Genomic DNA, 20,634 nt, shown 5'->3' with positions numbered 1-20,634 from the left:
CCGAGCTGCTGCATAAAATAAATGTCTGTGGCAGCTGTTTGTTTAGAACGGGACCTATTTCCTCATCCGGGTTTTTGAAGGACTACTGCGCATGCCCAAATGATTCATTCCGACCGAAAGTGTGAGCCATGGGAACATTTGTTCTAATCGGCAAAAGGTTTTCTGATCCCATGTGCACGGGTTAATTTTAACCCGACCATTGATCCGATCAAGATATTCTGCCCATGTAACCGCGGCTATTGACTTAACATTGTGACTGGGTGCCTCTGAATCATGTTTGGTGTGAATGCATCTTTAGTTTGCAAAGATTCGTTCCGGTTTTATGTGACTTTTTTCATTTTATTTAATGCTGGAAGAAATTTAAATCTGACAGTAGATTTTTTGAGGTTGATAAACAGTTCAATACAGAAATAAGTCAAATGTAACCTTATTGCAGTGTATGAGAGTTAAAGCTTTTAAAGTGACTGGAGCCTCATAAAAGGCAGGGTGAACTTGAAACAAAAGAAGTGATAAGGTTTAATCGAACCTTTGCATTCTAAATGACTGCTAGCTGCGAATTCTCTGTCAAAGATTTCTTCAACCCTTTTCCTGTCTTCGACGGTTTTTCAAAAGCACACCAGTTCCTCATTATTGTAATGTCCACAGTCAGGATGCGCTCAGTGCAGAGTGGCGTAGAGGCTGCTGGATGCAGAGAGCGTTAGGGAGCAGTAAGATCATGCATGTGCCAAGAAACATTCCTGCAGTGACTATTGCAAATACAAAGTTAGACCACGGTGACTGGACTCTGTGGATCCAAGAGAAGGTGTGTCTTGCACTCATCATTTTGACAAGTCTTCTCCAGTAGAACTAAAAATAAAAGAGGGTGTGTTTTCTCTGACTGGAGAGCATAACCTGCGATCTGCATCTGTGCGGAGTAGGTCTAGCTTAAAAGAATTTGTCTTAATTAGGCCAAAGGAATTGATCAGCTCCTGATCAGGCTTGTGTAGATTGATATGTTTGTATGTGTGCAGTCGCCTGACAGGCCTTGATCAGTTCAAATCCCATCGAACACATTATTTTTAGGTACGTGACAAGGAACGGGAAATGTTGCTGCAGTCACTTTTATATCAGCAAAAGGCACAAGTGTTGCGTTTCCATGGGAAGACGTGTCAAGCCTAATCCACAGAGAGCAGCCTTTCTGGCTCAGTGATCCCCTGCCGGCTCTGCGCTCTCCAAATGTTGGCAGGTGAAGCTTGTTTACATCATTATACGTGTGTCGCTCTGTGCTCTTCCACCCAGAGTTTTCATTACACAACTTATTTACAGATTAGAAAGAAACTGTAAAATAGTTTCATGAAATTCATCAAACTATCGTTGTTCCTCTCAAGCTCCAAACTGTAATTTATTTATTTTGTCCCTACTCTGTGATAATAACAGCATGGAAAAGGGGAAAAATCCCCCAGAGAAATCTGGTCTCACATGATTACAAAAATGAGATGTGGGAACAAACAAATAGTTGCCGATGCCCCGCAGAAGGCAGCACATTTCGCAGTGTGCTAATACTCTGCGCTTCATATTTGTTTGCCTTTTTGTGCCCCAGGAAATGGTAATTGTTGTTTGTATATGCATTTTGTGGAATGTTGATGCATGGTGATTTCCTCTCTCCTCAATCCAAGGACAGTTAAAGAGTACAGCAGATAACAGTGTTTGCCAGAAGCAAAGACATTTAGATTCAAAAGGAAATAATGAGGCGATGCTTTAAACACCTGAAGCTTTGCGCAGACACAGCTGTTACTGATCCTTACCTCCAGCTCTTGCTTCATCACTCTACTTATCCTCTGTTTCTTTTCATGTCAAACGCTTTTCAAACAAGTTTCTTCAGTAAACTTTCAGACCACTTCTCTGCAGAAGCTCCTGATTTGCCCAAGCGCTTTTCCACATTTGACAAAATATCTACATTTTACACAAAGAAAGTTGTCCAAATACATTTAAAATGAGGTGAAAATAGTAATGAACAAACCTGAATATTGATTTGTGGGAAGTAAAAGACGGGTTAACTCTTCAACATCAGAGACCTTCATATTGGTGAAATTCTTTTGGAGTTAACTCTTCAACCGTAACGGATTCAGCTTTGTCCTGATATTACAGTCATGAAGGATTTGGACAATAAATCAGCTGATTCTGAGGTGAAGTATATTGGCTCTGTCCCAATATGCAACACTTTACATTCCAGTGGGATTACATTAAATACGTAAACGTACAAAGAATTACGGTTGTTCAAACAGCGCTTTTTATTTAGCCGTCACAGGTGACATAACTGGTGTTGAAGGATTAATGATTAGGCATGAGAGTGCTAAAAATCTCTATAATAGAAAACGAATCGCTGAAGAAGATCAAATAAACTTCTAATACCTGGACCCACATTTTGATGGGGTTTGAGGATGTGTCAACCCTTACCATCTTTAAAAACATGCGGCTGTGTTTAACTGAATACATAGGAAGGGAGCAATATTTTTAGTTCACAAGCAACTTGGCATAATATATATGGATTTTCAAAAAAAAAAGTAATTCTGGAGGACGAAAACAGCTAAGAATTTTCTCTACTGCTTTTTATTTTTGTTTCTTAAAAAACACATATTCAGGAAAATATAATTAAACGTAAACTCATAAACTCAGCTATAAACCGTATATTTCTTAAGTATCTTTCTAAAATCTCATTGAGAATGTGCATAAAAACATTGCAATGGAAGTCCAGTTGATTACAGTGAGAGCAGGTCACTTTCTCCTGCTGTCAGGGCCAGTGTTTATATATATATAGATTTTTTCCGTTTGAATCTTTTAGGCCAACTCCTCTCACTACGCCATGCATCTTGTTCATTAAGTACTTTTTCAATCATCTTAAGAATCCAGAATAGTGGGTGTTACTAGTCTTTTTTCATGCTAGTTTAGTTTATTTCTTTGGAGAAACGTCTTAATTTTCTGCCGGGCCAGCCTCTGGTTTTCCTGCATGGATTCTCCACATTGTCATTGGAGCTCATCATCTTCAAAAAGTTCTCATCCACTTCAAAATGTTGGATGAGAACTTTGATAAAAATACAAATTGATCGACGTTTCTGACACTTCTGTGCTGCTTAGTTGCATCGATTGTGGATTTTATTGGATGTTTGAAGTGTCCTGTCAAATGTCATCACTGCAGTTTTTTCACGTCTGTAATCTAGATACACTTCCCTAGATTATTGTTTTATAGGAAACTATAGCTGATGCTCACACAGATAGGACAAAAGGAAAAGGGACTCAAGAAAGTCAGAAAATAAAGTAAAATATCTAAATAACAATAGACGAAAACACTGAAAAAAGACTTAAATTTTCATAATAAGGTGCAACATTTTGAAATTAGTCAGAGTTTTTTCTGTAATAACTAACTGCACTGGTACTGTTTGTTTCTGTTAGAGTTCTTTCAAATTTCAGCTGCTCAGCGGTGGAGCAGATGGAGCTCCTCGCCCACAAATTCTGCTCGGCTGTCATGCCCCTGCGACTTTGAACCCAAAGTTCTGAACTAAAGCTCCAACTTTTGGAGATACAACACAATGTTTTCTCTTCTCGCTGACAATAGGAGGAAGGATGTGGGCTCAGGCCTTCAGATGGAAGAAATCCTTAAGTTTGAGTTTGGAGCAGAAGTTGCAATTCTATCGAGATGATACACAAAAACAAAAAAAAAGTGTTCATGCATGTATTAATGACTGAAAATGGTTCCATCTAAGAGCCTCTCCTTGAGCCATCAGGGTGATCTGCTGTCCAGACCATCAGGAGTCATTTCTACAGGCGAGCTTCACCTCTGAGCTGCACTTACAGATAAAATCCACAGGATTTATTGGCACAGTCACTGGAGGAGCATATGCACTCTTCAGCAGGAGTCCATCTGACGGGGCCACTCGCTGATGACTGCCCACAAAGCCCCCATATGCGTCAGACAGAAGGGCCTGTACACATGCTGCTCTTCAAGTAAAGAAGCCAGACCTCTACCACAGCCTTTGGAGCACTTTGTGCACAGTCTGGGGCCGCAGTGCTTCCTGCTAACACACAGCCTTGAGCGACAACTCGGAACCGGAAAATCTTAACTGCTCCGTCAATCTTCTGAGACATTCAGGCATCCACACAAGTGGCTCTGAGATGTTGCAAACATAATTACAACCCCACCTCCAGCTACCTCCTGCATGCTCTGACAGCATAAATGTGCGGCAGGGAAAAAAGGCAGCGGGGTTGTGAGTGAAACGTCCAACTCCACTACTTGTTGGTACAGAAAGGTCTGGTCAGGAGTCACTGTTTTTATAGACAAGGAAATTTCAGGAAGACTATTTGTATTCATTCCAATGAGTCCCAGATGGGGAGGGGTCAGCCCATTGCGCCACATGTTTCCAGTGTCTCTGAAGCTGCAGATGTTATTGCATACCTAACAAGCTCCATCACAATAGCCCCAACCTTACCATCAGGTTCTGCTACCTAAGCTTCGTCTGTTCAGCTTGTAGTTTAAGGAATTTTGTGCTTCACAAAGTCACACAAGTCACTGAGTGTGACTCAGCCTCCGCCTTGACAACAGGCGGTGGAGGTATCAAACTCGGGGGAGCAGAGGGGAAGCAGCTGGAGACGGTGTGAACGAAGCGGCATGACTTAAAGCAAAAGTCTTAGCTGTAAGGATTCAACTTTTAACAAGAACCTAAAAGTGCCCACAGGAAACTCACCGTGAAGACAAGTGCACTAAATGAAGAGACATTTGTCAGAGATGGTCGTTGGTTTCCATAGGGATTTCCCAATCAGCTCTGATCTAATTCTGAGAATCTGCCGATAATAGAGTCCCGATTCCATACTTTTGTAGCGCTCAAAAATTAATTAACATATCCCGGTTGTTTGTGACTTTTACTTTATTGACCTTTAACAATTAAACAAAGCACTTCTGTGGAGCAGCTTTAAGAATCAGGTAAAAATAGTGCAACTATCGATAAAAAAGAAAAAGAAAAAATATTTTCTAGTAAAAAAACAAAAAGGTGATATTAGTGAGAAAGTTTGGTGTCTGTAGCATTAGTAACTCCAGAGCTATTGAACATTTTTGATCAGATGTAATACATATCTCCATTAAATTGGTTGAAATTGAAAAACATTGACTTTCTTTTAAAATCACAGTTATAGCACAAACATACGTATTCATGACTAGCATATCAATGTAACCATCTATTATTTTTGCTTGTTTTTGAGAATTCATGTTTTTTTGTGTGTGTATTTTATATATATATATAGATCATCACTTTTCCCAGAGGTTGCACTTTGCAGACGGTCCCTGCTGACTCTTAGTCGGGAGCACAGAAAGAGAAATTATCATTAAAAAGAAACAAAAACCTGATCTTTTTTTTTTTTTAAATGCCTTTGTAGGTTGTTGTTAGAGTTGAGACAAACCAATAGAGACACTTGCTGTCAGTTTTCAACCTTTTATAAAGAGTTATTGATCCCGAAAGTACGACTGTGCGTATATCTTGCAAAAATTACCGAATTGTTTTTGTGCACCTGTGCAAATTACTGTCATGTTCTGCTAGGATTTATGGCATTAAAATGTTGTGATTTCTTCGTTAAATGCAGAATTCTTGTATAGTATTTATCAGTAAAAATAAGCTCACAATACACAGCGCTGGTTTCACGGACGCAAGGCGCCGCAAACCAGCACAAGCTAAACCGGCCCCCCAATTCTGATCAAGACTAAACCTTTATATTTGGGCTTGATTTCGGGGGACATCCCTAACTTATCCCTAACATATATGCAATCAAATGGGTGGTTTTGGACAACATGAAACTTGACTTTGTAGCATCGCTGACCAAGAACATCAGCACGCCTGCAACAAAGTCAACTTTGTTGCATGCCTTGTTCAGTTTCAACTTTTTGCTGTGTTTCAGTTTCAACTGAACAAGCCTACCATTCAAAAACAGCTGCTAAAATTAAATGGATGAAAGAGTTAAAATTTTGCAGCAATTAGAAAAAAAGTTCAGCAGATGAAGGTCTCATGCTGTGTGAAACACTAGGCTGTAGAACGTGTTTTAAAATTGATGCGTGTGTTTTCGTCAAGTCTTCATCAGGGGGATGCGCTCTAAACACTGACAGATCACAAACATGTTTATAAAGTAGCAGAAATGCAAAACATTTAACACTACAAAAGTTGTTTTACCTATTGATAGATTCAATGTTTTACCTTTTATGTACCTGTGTCAGCTAACATGAGTGTGAAAACATCACCATAATTGGATTTCTGCAGAAGCCTAAGGTTGTGCTTCACTGCCATTTATCCATTCACAGGTCAGCCAAAGTGATTCCTGACTGTTATCGGTCGACCTTATGGTCAGAGTTTAAGTGAAAGAACATCTCGGAGGATTCCCTCAAAGTGATCAAAATGAAATAACCTTTTCTTTCCCAGCTTCTTCTGGGTTCCTTCATTTAAAACACATCCAGATACAGAGTAAATACATTGTGAGGTTTAATCCTTCTTTACTTCTCACCCTCAGAGTCAAATATGATATTTCTTCTTCAGTTTTTCCTTTAAGTCTGTAGCTGACCCACTTTCTCACCCTCCTGCACACCTCAAAGGCGTTAAGTAAAAAACCCGAATGTTTACTGCAGAGCGTTAAAATCAATATGATATGATTAAATAATGACTCTGAAACAATTAGATGATTTGCAGCAGCCCCAGTGTGCAGCAGTGCAGCCTGAAGGAAACTTAGTTAGGCAGATGGAGATCTCCTGGGTTTAAATGGATTTCACTTCTTTCCGGTGAATTTACTTCTATCTGACGAAGACTGCTTAATAAAGCAAAAACACCCAAATGCACTGTCAGAAAAGAACCACAATCTTTAAAGTTGTGAACTCAAGCTAAAATGGTAAAAAGAAGACACTCTGTGTTTGTTGGCATTGTTGTCTAAAATGTTTAAATCGATTTGAGGGAGCTGATCTTTAAAGATGCGCACAGAAAATCTTAAACCAGGGGTCTGCAACCTGAGGCTCCAGAGCCACATGTGATCCTTTTACCCCTCCATGGCTTCAACCCTTGTGCTATCCTATGACCCCACCCTTACATTGACGTGTTCTCCATACCATGAAAAAGGTGGATAAAGGCGGAAACTTTTAATGTAATCCATGGACACCAGTGAGGTTCACAAATCATAGTAGGAAAAAGGTTCAGCGCACTGTCTAGTGGGTCTAGATGATCCAACTCGCAACGTTAAAGTACCTAGTGTAGCACAAGGGTTACAGGAAAAGACAGGTTTTATTTTTAAGAAATTACTCGAACTTTATTCAAATAAGATCATAAACTGTTGGAGGACAGTACATTTCACAAGTCAAACTGAAAACATTTTGAAACAGATTTTTGTGAGCCGTACGCCAAATCAATTGGAAATCAGAAAACACAACTAGAATTAATGTGGACTGGATTATAAGTCCGTTATTCAATTTTTAGACCAGATTCAAGAACAACTTTTCTTGGTAGGGTTGTTGGTATTGGATCCAAAAAAATTCTGCGACGCATCTTTCTGTAGAAATGATTTTGTTGCTACTGACACAGATAGAAAACAAAGAAGCTGCTGTCTGATTTGATGATGGGGAGCTTATTTTCTTTATTTTCTTTTTCCATAGCTTTGGCAAGTTCTTGCTGTTTCCTTTTGCCCTCTCCAATACACTTAAACAGCATTTATTCACTGATTTATGTCTGTAGCATGGCAGCTGGAATTGTCACATGTTCGAGGCTTCTTATACCCCCTATTTCCATGGCAACTGAAGCTTTGATAAACTCAAACAAAGGTCTATGCCGCTTCTTAAAATGTGGCAATAATTAGACACATTTTCCAATTAGAAAGTTCCTCCATTTGTGTCTGACTGCTTGTTTATCTGTATGGAATCAGTCTTCTGACTCCAGACTTTGTCTTGTTTTGCAGGTGATTCTGATGTTGACCAAACTGCTTGACTTCAACCTCAACAGTGTGACTGAGAGTTCATTATGGAGGTAAGGATTTCAAATTATCCTATTAGTAGTTTAAATTGTATAATGGTAATACTAGCAAAGTTAGTGAGGGTGGACTCATCAGCAAATCCCATATGGGTCATCTTTGAACTTTAGCCTCATTCAAGGAAGATTGACATATAGTTTTCGGGTGTAGGCAGAACTCACATTACCAATGACAGTACAGGTCTCTGCATGGATGCAGCTGTTTTAATCCTCCCATGCAGTTTGTGGTGGCATGCACTCTTTGGTTGCTTTACAAACCACCAAAGCAGAAGGGCTTGTCGATGCTCGAAAGAAAGAATTAGCTGCAAACAAATGAGTTGGTTTGTAACAGAACATATGCTGGGGAAAACAAAAAAAGTAACTGGGATTTTTTTGATTAATTTTGTTTAGTTAGTAGTCAGTTTAGGTCAAGATAAATCTGATTTGTAAATTCTACAATGTAGAGTTTACAGATCAGATTTATCTACTTTATTTACTTTCAAAACTGAACCCTGCGTCACTTGTGAAGTGGTTGCACTGTAGAGCTAATTATATCTGTTAGCTATAAGGTTATTTTCCCTTTATTCATTTAAACCATTTATTTATTATTATTATTATTTTCTTTTTGGATGTTGTACTGTCTTTCTCAGAGGGGTCACATTGCATGTCAAGATTGTTTGTTAATGGCTAGAAAATATTAGAAACTTGAAGTTGAATCTCAGACACAGAGGCTTGACATTCAATGTTTGGAACTTGTGAGCAATTACTGTTTAATTTTCTTCATTTTTACTCATTGGACATCTTGGTTATATTTAAATAACCCTTCTGTTCCTCTTTTGATCTATTATAAACCTGTTCTCTGTGGTCCTGGAATTATAATGATTTAGTTTTTTATCCAAAAAAAAAAAAAAGTTTTCTAGAACGGAGTACGCTTGCACTTATTTAATTTCCATTAGTTTACACTCTTTTCCACTAGCTTACAGCCCCTCACAACCCCAACCTAACATTACCGATGCAACAAAAGTGGTGAACAGTATTGGGGCTATCAAACTGTACATTTTCAGCCAGATGCCAGATGAGAACAATGAAAACAGACGTGGCTCTATTTGTCTGCAAGTGGATGCATTAGAACGCAACAGAGCAGGGAGTTTTTTGCCTGCTGATAGTAGATCTTACATCTACAAGCTTTTTCTAACAGCATTTTTTAAATCTTATCTTTACTCAGAATTTACTCAAAATGCAATTTTATGCTTAATTTTCTTTATTTACGTCCTCCATCATGCGGAAAATGCTACAGAAACATAGTTAAACCAGCAAAAAAAAACAATTTTCATTGGAGTAGGTTTTTAAGAAACAGTTTTAAATTTTCTTGTTACTTTTTTAATAGCGCAGACAAAGCAAATACCTAAAATTTCCTGCCTTTACCAATCTTAAACGATGTGCAGCAGAGCAGACTGTAACAATGATGCTTTAAAAACACATTTTTTTTAATGTCTTCTAATCATCCCCCTTTTTAACTTCTCTCTCAAGCTTTTCTCCCCTAAACATCCCCTTCAGAAGAGGCTCCTGACTGAAAAAATAAAAAAATATAAAGAAAATCCCTGTTATCAGTCAAACCAGTTCTGCTAAGTATATAAAGCACCACAGATGCATCACAACCTCTGGAATTTGGACCACTTCATTTATTTTCTTAATATTTACTGCTTTTGTGCAGGATTTCACAAGAATATAGCTTTTGCAAACATTATTATCCAAATAGTAATGAGAGCTTGGTGGGGTTTGGTGTCTCACCCAGGGATACTGAAGGTCTAGTCTTAGGTTTAAACCCCTGAACACTGGAAGAAAGGCTGCTCAAACCCCTCCCTCTCCAAATCTCCAGATCTCTTTGCATTCTTGTTCCATTGTTTGAATCTTTATATTGAAAAAGCACTGACTTCCTCTATTTTCACATTCTCAGTGTGTGCGTCCTTAAGATTTAGTTCCTCCAGTTTTTTTAAGAACAGAATCCAGGCAAAAATAGAAACACATTGATCTGAAGATGCTCTACGATCACCAACAGAACCTTTATAATGACTTCTGTAAAGATTATGTCACGGCCATCAATCCATTTACCCTGGCAGGTGGAGACATTTAAAAAGAACTTTAATTGATCTCAAACAAATGAAGAGCTTCAAGTGAGCTGCTCCTGTGGAGTCTGACAGGTTTTATCATTGACCTGTGCAGGATCGACTTTGCTTGAGGAAAGTATTTCAAATATTTCCCTTTTGTCCTTTTTCTCTGAGGCTGCCTCCAGGCTTGTGCTCCCACACACAGCAAAAGTAAATGTACCGTTTTATGAGTGCACTTAGCTCATAGAGGGTCAAGTGAGGCTGTTCCTCCATGTCTCACATGCTGCTACTACATTACCCTCGTAATGGTGCCTCCACTTCTGAGGCTTCACTAACGGCGTTATAAATCTGATGCCTTGAGAAAGCAGAACCTCTGGTAATGGACGGATGATTAAAGACGCAGGTGGAAAAAGCCCGACAGATTGACAGAAAGACGGATGAGTGAGGGGATGATGCAAGTCTTAGTGGGTGAAGAGCCTAATGAGGGCACGGGATATTAGTGGACAGCTTGCAGTCGGGAAGATGGACAGGGCAGGAAAGCAACAAATAAATAGATTCTGATCCGGAAGAATTTCAGCTCTCCTCAGGGAGAATGCTAAACAAGGCGTCGCTGCTGGTTGTGCCCTCAAACAGCCGCATGAGGTAACAGCATGAAACTCCTTTTTCCCTGTGAGGTGATGGGATGACTGCATGCATAAGCGTGTCAACCTGTCCGTCATAGCTTTGTTGGCAACGTTCCTCAGCAAAGGCAGACATTCAGAGGAAAAAAGCTTTGACTTGTTTTTTTTCTGAGCTTTGTTTAATTTACAGCTAAGAATTGGATTGGTCCAAAACTTAATGAGCCAATGTCTGCAGTCAAATATTGACTCTTTAGTATTGACCATTTAGGTTATTGCGCTTTCTGATGTGGGATGTTCTTTGGATCTTAGTGCTTAGGATTACCTGTTGCCTTACACAAATGGTTCTCAGAAGGATGAGTCATACCCATTGACTGTATACGATAACTGGATGGAGTCACCCCACCCCTTTGTATTCCAAACAAAAAGTATCCAGTGGTTCCAAGAAGCTAAACTCCCATAGGCTTCTTGTGCGAAATAAACAGCTATTACTTAGTCATTCAGTATAGCCATTCTTGCTCTGATACCTTATTAACGTATTCTGGCTAATCCTATTTTTTCCATATTATTTCTTTTTGCAAGTAATCCAGGTCATAAACAGACCGATTAGATGCCTCAATGAAAGTATGTGGTGTCCGCTGGGCCCCTATGTTGAACATTCAAAACTTTGACTTATAGATTCTTCCGAGCCCACCTTCATTAAAAGGGATTGGTGGGAGTGGTTGCCATAGATCAATCACTGTGTACTGACATTGTCTGGCTCCAATATGGCAGCGTCCATATCATGAAAATCTGGCCACTGAATTGATTTCATTTGGTTGGAGCCAGAAGAAGTCCATTTTCTGTGACGTCACACACGCTGAGTCCATTTCTCTTACAAAGTCATTGGTGATACAAAAATTACTATTTCTGAAAGGATGCAGAATTAACAAAAACACAAAAAATTAGAAATAAATCTGGGGACATCCTATAATTACAATCTAAAAAAGTTGAACTTACTTTGATTTTGTATCTGTCATTGCCATTGTAATAATGTTCACATTAGCAACATAATTAGTGATTAGTTTTAATGCTGTATTTAATGATTTACTATCACATTGTTTTAAAAGCATTTTTTTAAATAAAATTATTTTAACTATGTATAACTTGGTTATCTTATTTATAATCTTATTTATCATCTTTGTCATTTTTATGTATGGTTTTCATGTTTAATGGCTAAATTGGCTGTGTGTAAGCCTGGCGCATGGGAAACTAAGGTTCGATTCCCAGGGGGTGCAATGAGCTCAAATTCAGATTCAATTCTTAGGTATTAGCTGAACCCCCATAGGGCCCAATTCTGGGTGTCCTTGTGCCTGCCCCCAGCCCAGATCAAATACAGGTTTGTGTGAGGAAGGGAATGCGGTGTAGGTACCACAACCATTCGGCCTGCAATAACCATTCAGGGTCCTTCGACTAGTGCTGACGTCACATATGTGATTGGCCGATGATGTTTCAGATAGTGATTGGTCTGGCCAAATTAGGATACTACCATAGAAGAAGATATTATGAAGTCTGTTGTAAACAAACAGAGCTCCGACATGGAGCGAGATTGTCTTCTAAACGTGCTTTTATCATTGATATGGTTATTAACTTCATTTGCAGCAGAACGGACTGCTTTCCGAACCCTTCTCGGGACCGAACATTATAACAAAGCACCTTCCCTGCCTGCGAACCCGAAGCTGTGAGACTCCAGCTGCTCTGCTCAGAGACACGGTTCTTTTTTGTGGAGCAGCAGGTTCATTCTAACAGCCACAGATCTTTTTACAAAGTGGGTTTTGGCAAAATCTCTCCATAAACATTACAAAGAATAATGTCAGACACAACTTACGAGGGAAAATACGTTTTTATTACAAAAGGAATCGTGAAATGAAAATATGTAGAGCCCGAGTAGATCTCGATGTTGAATAGTTTGTCCAAGTGGGGTTACCGTAGTGTGATGTCATCATTAGTCGAAAGGACCCCGAATGGTTATTGCAGGCCGAATAGTCATGGCACCTACACAGGCGTAACGATCTCTGCCAAACCAAATGTGAGTCTCAGTAGAAGCTGTTTTGCTATGGTGACTCCTGAAGGAATATGGCGAAACAACAACTTGTGGTTTTCATGTTTATCGATTTTTCTTTCTTCATCACCTTCATCTTTGTTTTAATCTTAATCTTTTTTCCTCTTTGTTCTAATCTTCATCCTTTCATTATTGTCATTTTGGAGTTGGAGCAACTCATTGAAATAAAACCTTTATGTATCTTCATCCAAAACTCAGAACAATAATGATCACTTTACAGAGCAGAAAAAAATATTAATTTTTATAAATACTTCTAACCTAATCAGACATAGGAAATGTTTTAACAGTTATTATATTATAGAAATTAGAACATATGTGCTAAGAAACAGGAAGAGAGGTTTGTGAACTAAATAGTGTAGCTGTTGTGTAGAAAGTTACACTGTAAAAGGTTAGAAAAATATTTATTTAAAAAAGAATTTGATGAAACTGTCTTCTTTAAAAAAAAAAAAAAGAATAACAGCATTTCATTCATAATTCATCTTCCTCTGTTTATTCCCTTTCGGGGTCACAGGGCTGCCGGAGCCTATCCCGGCCACTTGTGAGCGAAGGCAGGGCGGCAACCTAGACAGGTCGCCAGTCTGTCGTAGGGTAGAGTGTCCCCAATCACACACCCATGCACTCTGACATTCACACCTAGAGACAATTTAGATTAACCAATAAGAGAATACATCAGGGATGATTTAAGCTTTTTTCAATATATTTGAACAAGTAACCTCCTGTGCAGTTTTTCAACACCCCTCATGCTAACAGAGACTCTTACTTCCAAATATGACGGGCTGGAATCATGCGGATGGAGCAAAGACGGTGATTCAGCCTCAGAGAGCTTCTGTATGACTGCTTCATAAATCCGGCCTCCTGCCGCCGCTGTCCGCTCTCTGATGAAGTGCTGCTGGTGTTTTTTGCACACTGATGCAGTTAACTATTCAGAGATGCACGAAGCGCTCATCTTACAAACCGTGATTAATCAAATTCCCCACAGAGAATGTAAACGCTGCTCAGTTGCTGCCGATCAATGCGTAGTAGATTTCAGAAGTTCGAAGTTAAACTATCTAATAATCCTTTTAATATGTGGCTGCAGACAGAATTTTAATCAGGGAGAGTAAAAGGGAGTTTGAGAAGGTTTTAGGCTTTTGGTTTGGTGTGGAAGTTTTTTCAGAAGAAGCCCAGAAGTCATTTCAAGGCATTCAGAATGGCAAAGACAGGACACAGACATTATCCTACATCACATCAGACATTCTTAAGATGCTTGTTTAACCCAGGAGGACTTTGTGAAGCCTCTGGCTGCCTGCAGCTGCTGCAGCCTCCTTATCCTCAGCCAGAATTTACAGCTGCATGTGAGACAGGACACGCTGCATTCAGATGGCATTACTGTCCTTGAAAAAGTGTCAATTTTCTCTAACTGCCTCTTTCATCTTCCTGAGATCTGCGGGGGTCTACTGCTTCATTTTCAAAGCTGCTGCGAAGCTTAAAATACATCACTGGACCCTAAATCAAGTTATTCCAGGACAGGAGCCGATCAATAAGCCGATGATGTCATTGTCCAGTGAACCCTAGTTCTGATAGTTTCTGATAAATGAAGCCACCCTCTTCTATTGGATGGAAATTCATCGGTTCTTAGGGGAAACCAGTCCATTGCAGATTTCAATGGATTATACATCTTCATGTTTTCGTGGTAAAGGCAAGGTGTGAAACTCTCTGAAAAGTCCCTTAAAACGAGAACCACAGCCTGGATTTAACGACTAAAATGAAAAAAAGAGAACTTCAGTCGATATATGTGATTGCTTTATTTGAAGTGACTTGAGCTTTCAGAGGCATCTTTGCTGCGTTTTTAAGATTTGCATGCTTTAGCCCTTTTCTTTAGCCCCATGTGACGCAAATAGAGCTCCTTGAATAAGCCTCGGGCCTTTCACAACAAATTAGATCTGACAGCTTTGCTAAGTTGCTCAGAGTCACAGAGATGGTCTGAAACGCTAAAATCCAAACCAAACCCAATCAGAATTTGATTTACTTTTACAAGACTTGCAAAGGCACCAACTCAATTTCCCATTTTAAATCTGTTTTTTTGAACCTTTACGCTGTGTAAGAAAGAAAAGGTTCCCCTCAAAAAAGGTTCTTTTTAACTCCACTGATTTTCTGAACTTCAGTGTTTCAAGACATACATTTTTTATTTCAGCAGAAAATCTTTTTGTTGATTAAAACTGGATTTTGGATCATAATTTAACAGCTTATTGGATATTATAAAAAATAACATTACATCTGGAATTTGGTCTTTGGTAGTTATTTTCAACTTTACCAGAAGTTTTTTTTTTTTTTTTTTTTTTTCCACGAGCCCTGCTGGGGTTCACTGAGGTTGATCAAAATGCCAGTACCTCTCAGTACGGTTTGCCAGGTGCGAGTTAACCCTAAACCTGTCTTTGCAGACCTTCAACAGTGCTATTTTGTTGACTAAAGTGCTCCAAATTCCAACAGAAATTCCTAAAACACATCATTTTTTTAGAAACAAGTCCTGACTAAAACAGGTCAACCATAGATGCTCTGAAATTGTATTGAATAAAGTCGAGTTTGCTCTGTTTTGTGAAACTTAAAAGCTTGAAGTCATAAAGTTCAGGATTCTCCGTTTTTCATGTTTGAGCTGCAATCAAAGAAAAATCTCTAGTTTCTCTGCGTGAGGTTTCAAACTGAGTTTCTGGTGCTTCGTAAAGCTATTAAAAACTAGAAAAAGAATAGCTGAAATCAGGCCTGGACTTTAACATTTTTGCTCTTTATGGTAAAGTTCTCTGAAACATATTTTACATTATTTACTGATGTAAAACAAAGTAATGAGCAATTCATCTGTCAGCACATGGATGTTTTTCACATTTCCTGCAGCAGAAAGCAACCTTTTAGTTTCTTTGTAAACATGAAAGCGCGTTTCCTACAAGTGTTCTTGTTGGGATCCTGCTGGTTGAAGCAGAGCTGACTCTGATGAGGAGGAGGAGGAGGAGGAGACAAACATCTCCTCTGCGACGCTCTCACCAGGACGCCGCTTCAGTTGTAGTCAGCCCATGTAATTTGGAGCTGAAAATAGAATCTTTTCCTAATGGCGCACATCCTTTCAGGTTGTCAATCTGTAGAAAAAGAAAGGAACAATAGGCATTTGCAGGTAAAACTTAAACACAAATCCATTCACAGATAAATCGAAAGTATTTTCTAAATTGGTTCCCATGAGTTTCCTTTTCAGATTCCACTGTGCATCACACGCTTTGGAGGTTTGGGATATAGTGGGTGTTTCTCCTGAGATTTATGACGCCAAACTGATCCCAATCAAATCAGTTCACTCTAAATGTCTCACTCTAAATGTCTGAGGAACTCTTTTTAATTGCGGAAAATAACTAAACAGATGTTTAACAAACTGTGATTACATTTCAGGTCAACAGACTACGGCACAACATACCAGAAGCTGAACGACAAAGTGGGAGCAAAAACCATCCTCAGTTATCTGTACGTGAGCCCCAACAACAAGAGAAAGGTGAGAAACGCAGCAACTTATGTTCACACAAAATTATGACAAGTCAGAAAACCTTTTTCCTCACCTCTGCCAGCCAGACAGAAGCAAGAGTCAGAACTGACTGACTCGATCGTGTCTGACTCATACTTCATTTATTTATTTCATTCATTGACATTAGAGTAGACAGAGAGCGAAGCCTGGCAGCTGAGTAAACACCCCCTAGCTCGCAAAATGAATTAATATGGATTTCATGGCTGATAAAAAGGATAAAAGAAAAGGACGGGATTGTTTTTGCAGCTTTCTTAGAAAGCTGTGTCCCTGCCATTTCTTCCGATTAAATGATGGTCATGAAAATGTTTTCACGGTGACAAAGACAATATAAAAACAAAAGATTGTTTAGGATAAAATCTTTTAGCAGAACAGACCTGATGGACAGCCTTTTTTTTATTTCTGTATTTGAACGATTCCCTTATTTGTGAGGAAGGTGCACTTGTTCAATGAGCAGAAAAGCTAAGTTTAGAGGTGCAACACTGATCACAAGTGAAGGAAGTGTCACTAAAATATGAATGTGAATAAATAATGATATCAGCACAAATGGAAGTGCCAGAAAGAGAGAGAAAAATGTAACAGCACAAAAAATTTAAATGTCAAGAAAATTTGGGTTACAACTATCATAAAGCACATTGATGCTGACAAAAACACTTAAAATGGATTAAAAATTCATGGCGTTCAAAGAAATGTATTCCCTCCCCATGTATGATGCTGCTTTGTTGCAGAGATTTTGGCATCAACGGGCCAACATGTTGAAGTTTGTTGCAGTGGTGCCATGCATTCAGGATCATTGAACCTGTAGAGTTAAACATTTATTGTTGGCAAATTTCAAAATTTACCATCTTATGTTTGCATTTTCAATTAACTGCAGGAAATAACTGTAGCAGTAACCGTGGCATTATGAGGTGATAAACCACAGTCCCATTGCTCCACTCTTAAGGCATATTTAACTGTTTTTTCTTCATTATGCTTGCTGTGTTTTCGATGATAGGACCTTTATTTGTTTATTAAATCAACTGAACCAGGGGATTCAGCTGAATTCAGAATGGAGAAAACTTAAAATATGCCAAAACACTGAGAGCAATTAGCAAAGCGATTACAGCTGCTTTGAAAAATAACCAAAACTAAGTAAGACTATGAAAAAGAGCAAAACTAGAATTTAAAGAATTTAATGAAAAGAAAAAAAAAGAAGTTAAATAAAAAAACGAACTTACAAAGCATGGATAGAAATATCACAAAAACAAACCAGATAACGGTTAATCACATTGTCTGGTTGCACACAGAGACGATGAATGGTCTATTACCATATGTGTCATATTTTTTCTATTCTTTTTTTTTTTTTTAATGTTCTATCAATTTATTGGTAGATGTGATATTTGTAATTAGAGTCGGGGAAATAAGCCTTGACTTCACCCGACAGCTTTTTCTGTTAATTTTGTTCAATGTTTATGTTGACATTGTTCAGTGTCAATGTTTATGTTGATGTTTTAGGTTTGTGTGTTTAACATAACCGAAAAAAATGTCTCTCTCGAGGTGCATCAAACCATAAGGCTGATTACGTAAGCGAGACGAGTCAGAAATACGACCCTCAGTTTATCAGACTTAAGCTTAGCATTAATTCTAGAACTTGTTTGTAACACGCTACACATTACCATGTCAGAAGCGTTGGCGGCGTAAAGGTATTGACAATATCTGCAACTCTCTACCTCGTTTGCAACACGTAAAGAAAAACTGATGCCGCTAAAAAAACTAATACTGTCAAGGCCCGTACACACCGGGACAAATATTCGCCAGGCGTTATTCGCCAGCGTTTTTCGCCACGTTTTTTGTGTTCACACCCAGGCGATTTTCGCTGACGATGAGCCGAGCGAACATGCAATTTCATTCCCTGACATTAGATGGCACTAAATGTAAAACAGAAATACTTCTGTACACAAGGTGGCGCTGCGCAACTTTACGCTTCTTAAAGTCGCTTTTCACTCAGAAGAAGAGAGCAAGTATTTACGCGCTTGTCAGAATCATACAAAGAAAACATGAATATTTCAAGCACCAGTTGCTCCAACTGGTGCTTGGTTCGGGGATATTTTAGAATGTCCGTCATTATTTCTTCGCGGCTGTGTAGATGCAACTCGGCGTTCATCTTTTTCACTGGTATGTGTGCTCAGCAAGGCAGTTTTGTGTTTGAGTGCCCCCAAGTTGTGTTTTACTGTAACTTCAGAGACTCCAGACACGTGTGCAAAAGCGCCATTCTCATTGGTCGAATAGATTTCGATGCGACGCGTCAAACCAAAAAGACGAACCCGAAGCGTTTTTTAAGAAGTGACGCTTTGACGCGTGGCATTTTTTCGCGTCGGTGTGCACACTCACATTGGTGCCCTTTGTTTAGTCACGGTGTGAACAGGCCTTCACAATGCTAACTCCCAACACACACCTTTTTTCCACGTTTGCAAATTCATAATACATTATGACAAAGCACCGTGTACATCTAAAAATTGCATCAACACCAGTGAACACCACTAGAATGAATACATACATAAGGTGCTCTGATTTATAAGGTTCCCTGTGGCTTTTATGTGCACCTTATGGTGCAGAGCAAATGATACTTCTGTTGATTATTGTGGCAGATAAAGATGGGATGTTACTAAAGGACCATCTAAGAAGCAGTTGGGTAGGATGGTCATGAGTTATTGTCACATCTCTCCCTGTGAACATCATCCACATCAAGCAGAGTTGATGTGGAGATGAAAATGTTCTAGTTGGGAATTCCAAAATTGCACTTCTTTAGCAGATGGATGGCTCGGTTGGCTGTGTGCAGGATTGGTGCATGGGAAACCATGGTTCGTTTCCCAGTGGGTGCGATGACCCTAATTCAGTGAGGGTCCTTTGGCGAGCCCCTTTATGCTACTGGCTACTTTTGTAGCCTTCAGGGGGCTCAGATATGCTTCTCCCTGTGCCGGTCCCTAGCCCGGGTAAAATACAGGGTTGTGTCAGCAAGGGCATCCTTCACTTAAACACTTAACCAAATATTACAAGAAGGTCTGGAAAATGTGAAGGCTATTAAGAATTTTTAACACCACTGAACTAACGCCATCTGGGCTTTTCTCATGCATCCATTTTTTTAATTTTCAAGACGCAGGGGAAAAAGTTGACTCATATGATTCAGTGGAAAGATGCAGAAGCTCAACGCAGTGATAATACTACCTGATATGTATCAACTATAGTTAAAGATGTTTCAGTCTGTTATTCTACTCTCCTTTCACAACAATGACACTGTCGTTCTGGCTGATGGTCTGACTGAGAGACTGATGTTATCAGCGCTGCGCACTGCCAGCCTTATCTGCTTGGACTGATTGCCATGCAGACCAGGAGGATGTGTCACCTGCTGTGATTTACTGTTTGCTGGATGTCAGCTGGATTCGGAAGTCTGTGCATGCACTCGGGGAGCTGAAGCTGCAGAGCTGCCCAGCATAATAAATGTGAACAGAGCGGCTGGAGTCGGTTTCTAATCTGATGCTTTCTAAACTGGTTCAATGTTGGACGGAGCCGCAGAGATAACTGCTCGCTTTTCTGTGCCCAAGCTTTCAAAATGCTTTATCAAAGTTCATTACGGTTCAATTTGATTCCGATTCGTAGATACATTTGATCAAGGTTAGATTGGAAACATCCGACTCATCAAGACTGTTTTCAAATGCAGTGCTATGAAATATGAACTTTTTTTTCTTCTTGGGATCCAAAAAATCAATGTGTGAGAAATTTACAGCTATGTATTATTCCTACTATACTAGACTATACAATATAATATTCAGCCAACTCTGAAGAAGAGTCCAGAAAACCAAACAGCATCAAAGGCTGGTTCAAACAGAGTAAAAACATGAAAACAATTTAAAACTGAGAGCAATTTACTGTTCAGACCAGAAGATTATTTTTAGAATTATTTTTAGAATTTCTGCTCCACTAGACCATAAATGAGATTATCTTAAATACTTTTTGGGTTGGGATAAAACAGATGCCAAGTATCTAAAAAAAAAAAACATTATTCAGCAAAATAAAAATATGTTTAAAGCATTATTTACATCAGTAAATAATGTAAAATATGTTTCAGAGAACTTCACCATATAGAGCAAAAATGTTCAAGTCCAGGCCTGATTTCAGCTATTAATTTTCTTGTTTTTATTAGCTTTATGAAGCCACTCCACAAAATGTTCAAAATATTTTTTTCTTCATTATATAACCAATTATTGTTAGGTTAAAAAATTCATTTGAGATCTCTAAG

General features: G+C 39.0%; 1 protein-coding gene across 4 annotated transcripts in view; it reads left to right on the top strand.

Annotated features, from left to right (window-relative positions):
* sorcs1 (sortilin-related VPS10 domain containing receptor 1) overlaps positions 1 to 20,634 on the top strand; it is a 212,376-nt gene that overhangs the window by 61,431 nt on the left and 130,311 nt on the right. For all 4 annotated transcript variants that reach the window (XR_013655855.1, XR_002292451.3, XR_013655856.1 and 1 more), the window contains exons 2-3: positions 7,948 to 8,015; positions 16,232 to 16,331. Coding sequence is in view for 1 of the 4 variants with exons in the window: in XM_011488553.4 (XP_011486855.2) it covers positions 7,948 to 8,015; positions 16,232 to 16,331 (168 nt within the window). In the remaining 3 variants the exon portion in view is untranslated. The remainder of the gene's footprint in view (positions 1 to 7,947; positions 8,016 to 16,231; positions 16,332 to 20,634) is intronic.

Source organism: Oryzias latipes, chromosome 1 (genome assembly GCF_053564925.1).
Source record: "Oryzias latipes strain Hd-rR chromosome 1, Olatipes_Hd-rR_3.1".
Classification (NCBI taxonomy): Eukaryota; Metazoa; Chordata; class Actinopteri; order Beloniformes; family Adrianichthyidae; genus Oryzias; species Oryzias latipes.
Note: the sequence above shows the minus strand (reverse complement) of the source record. Positions and strands in the feature narration are given on the sequence as shown.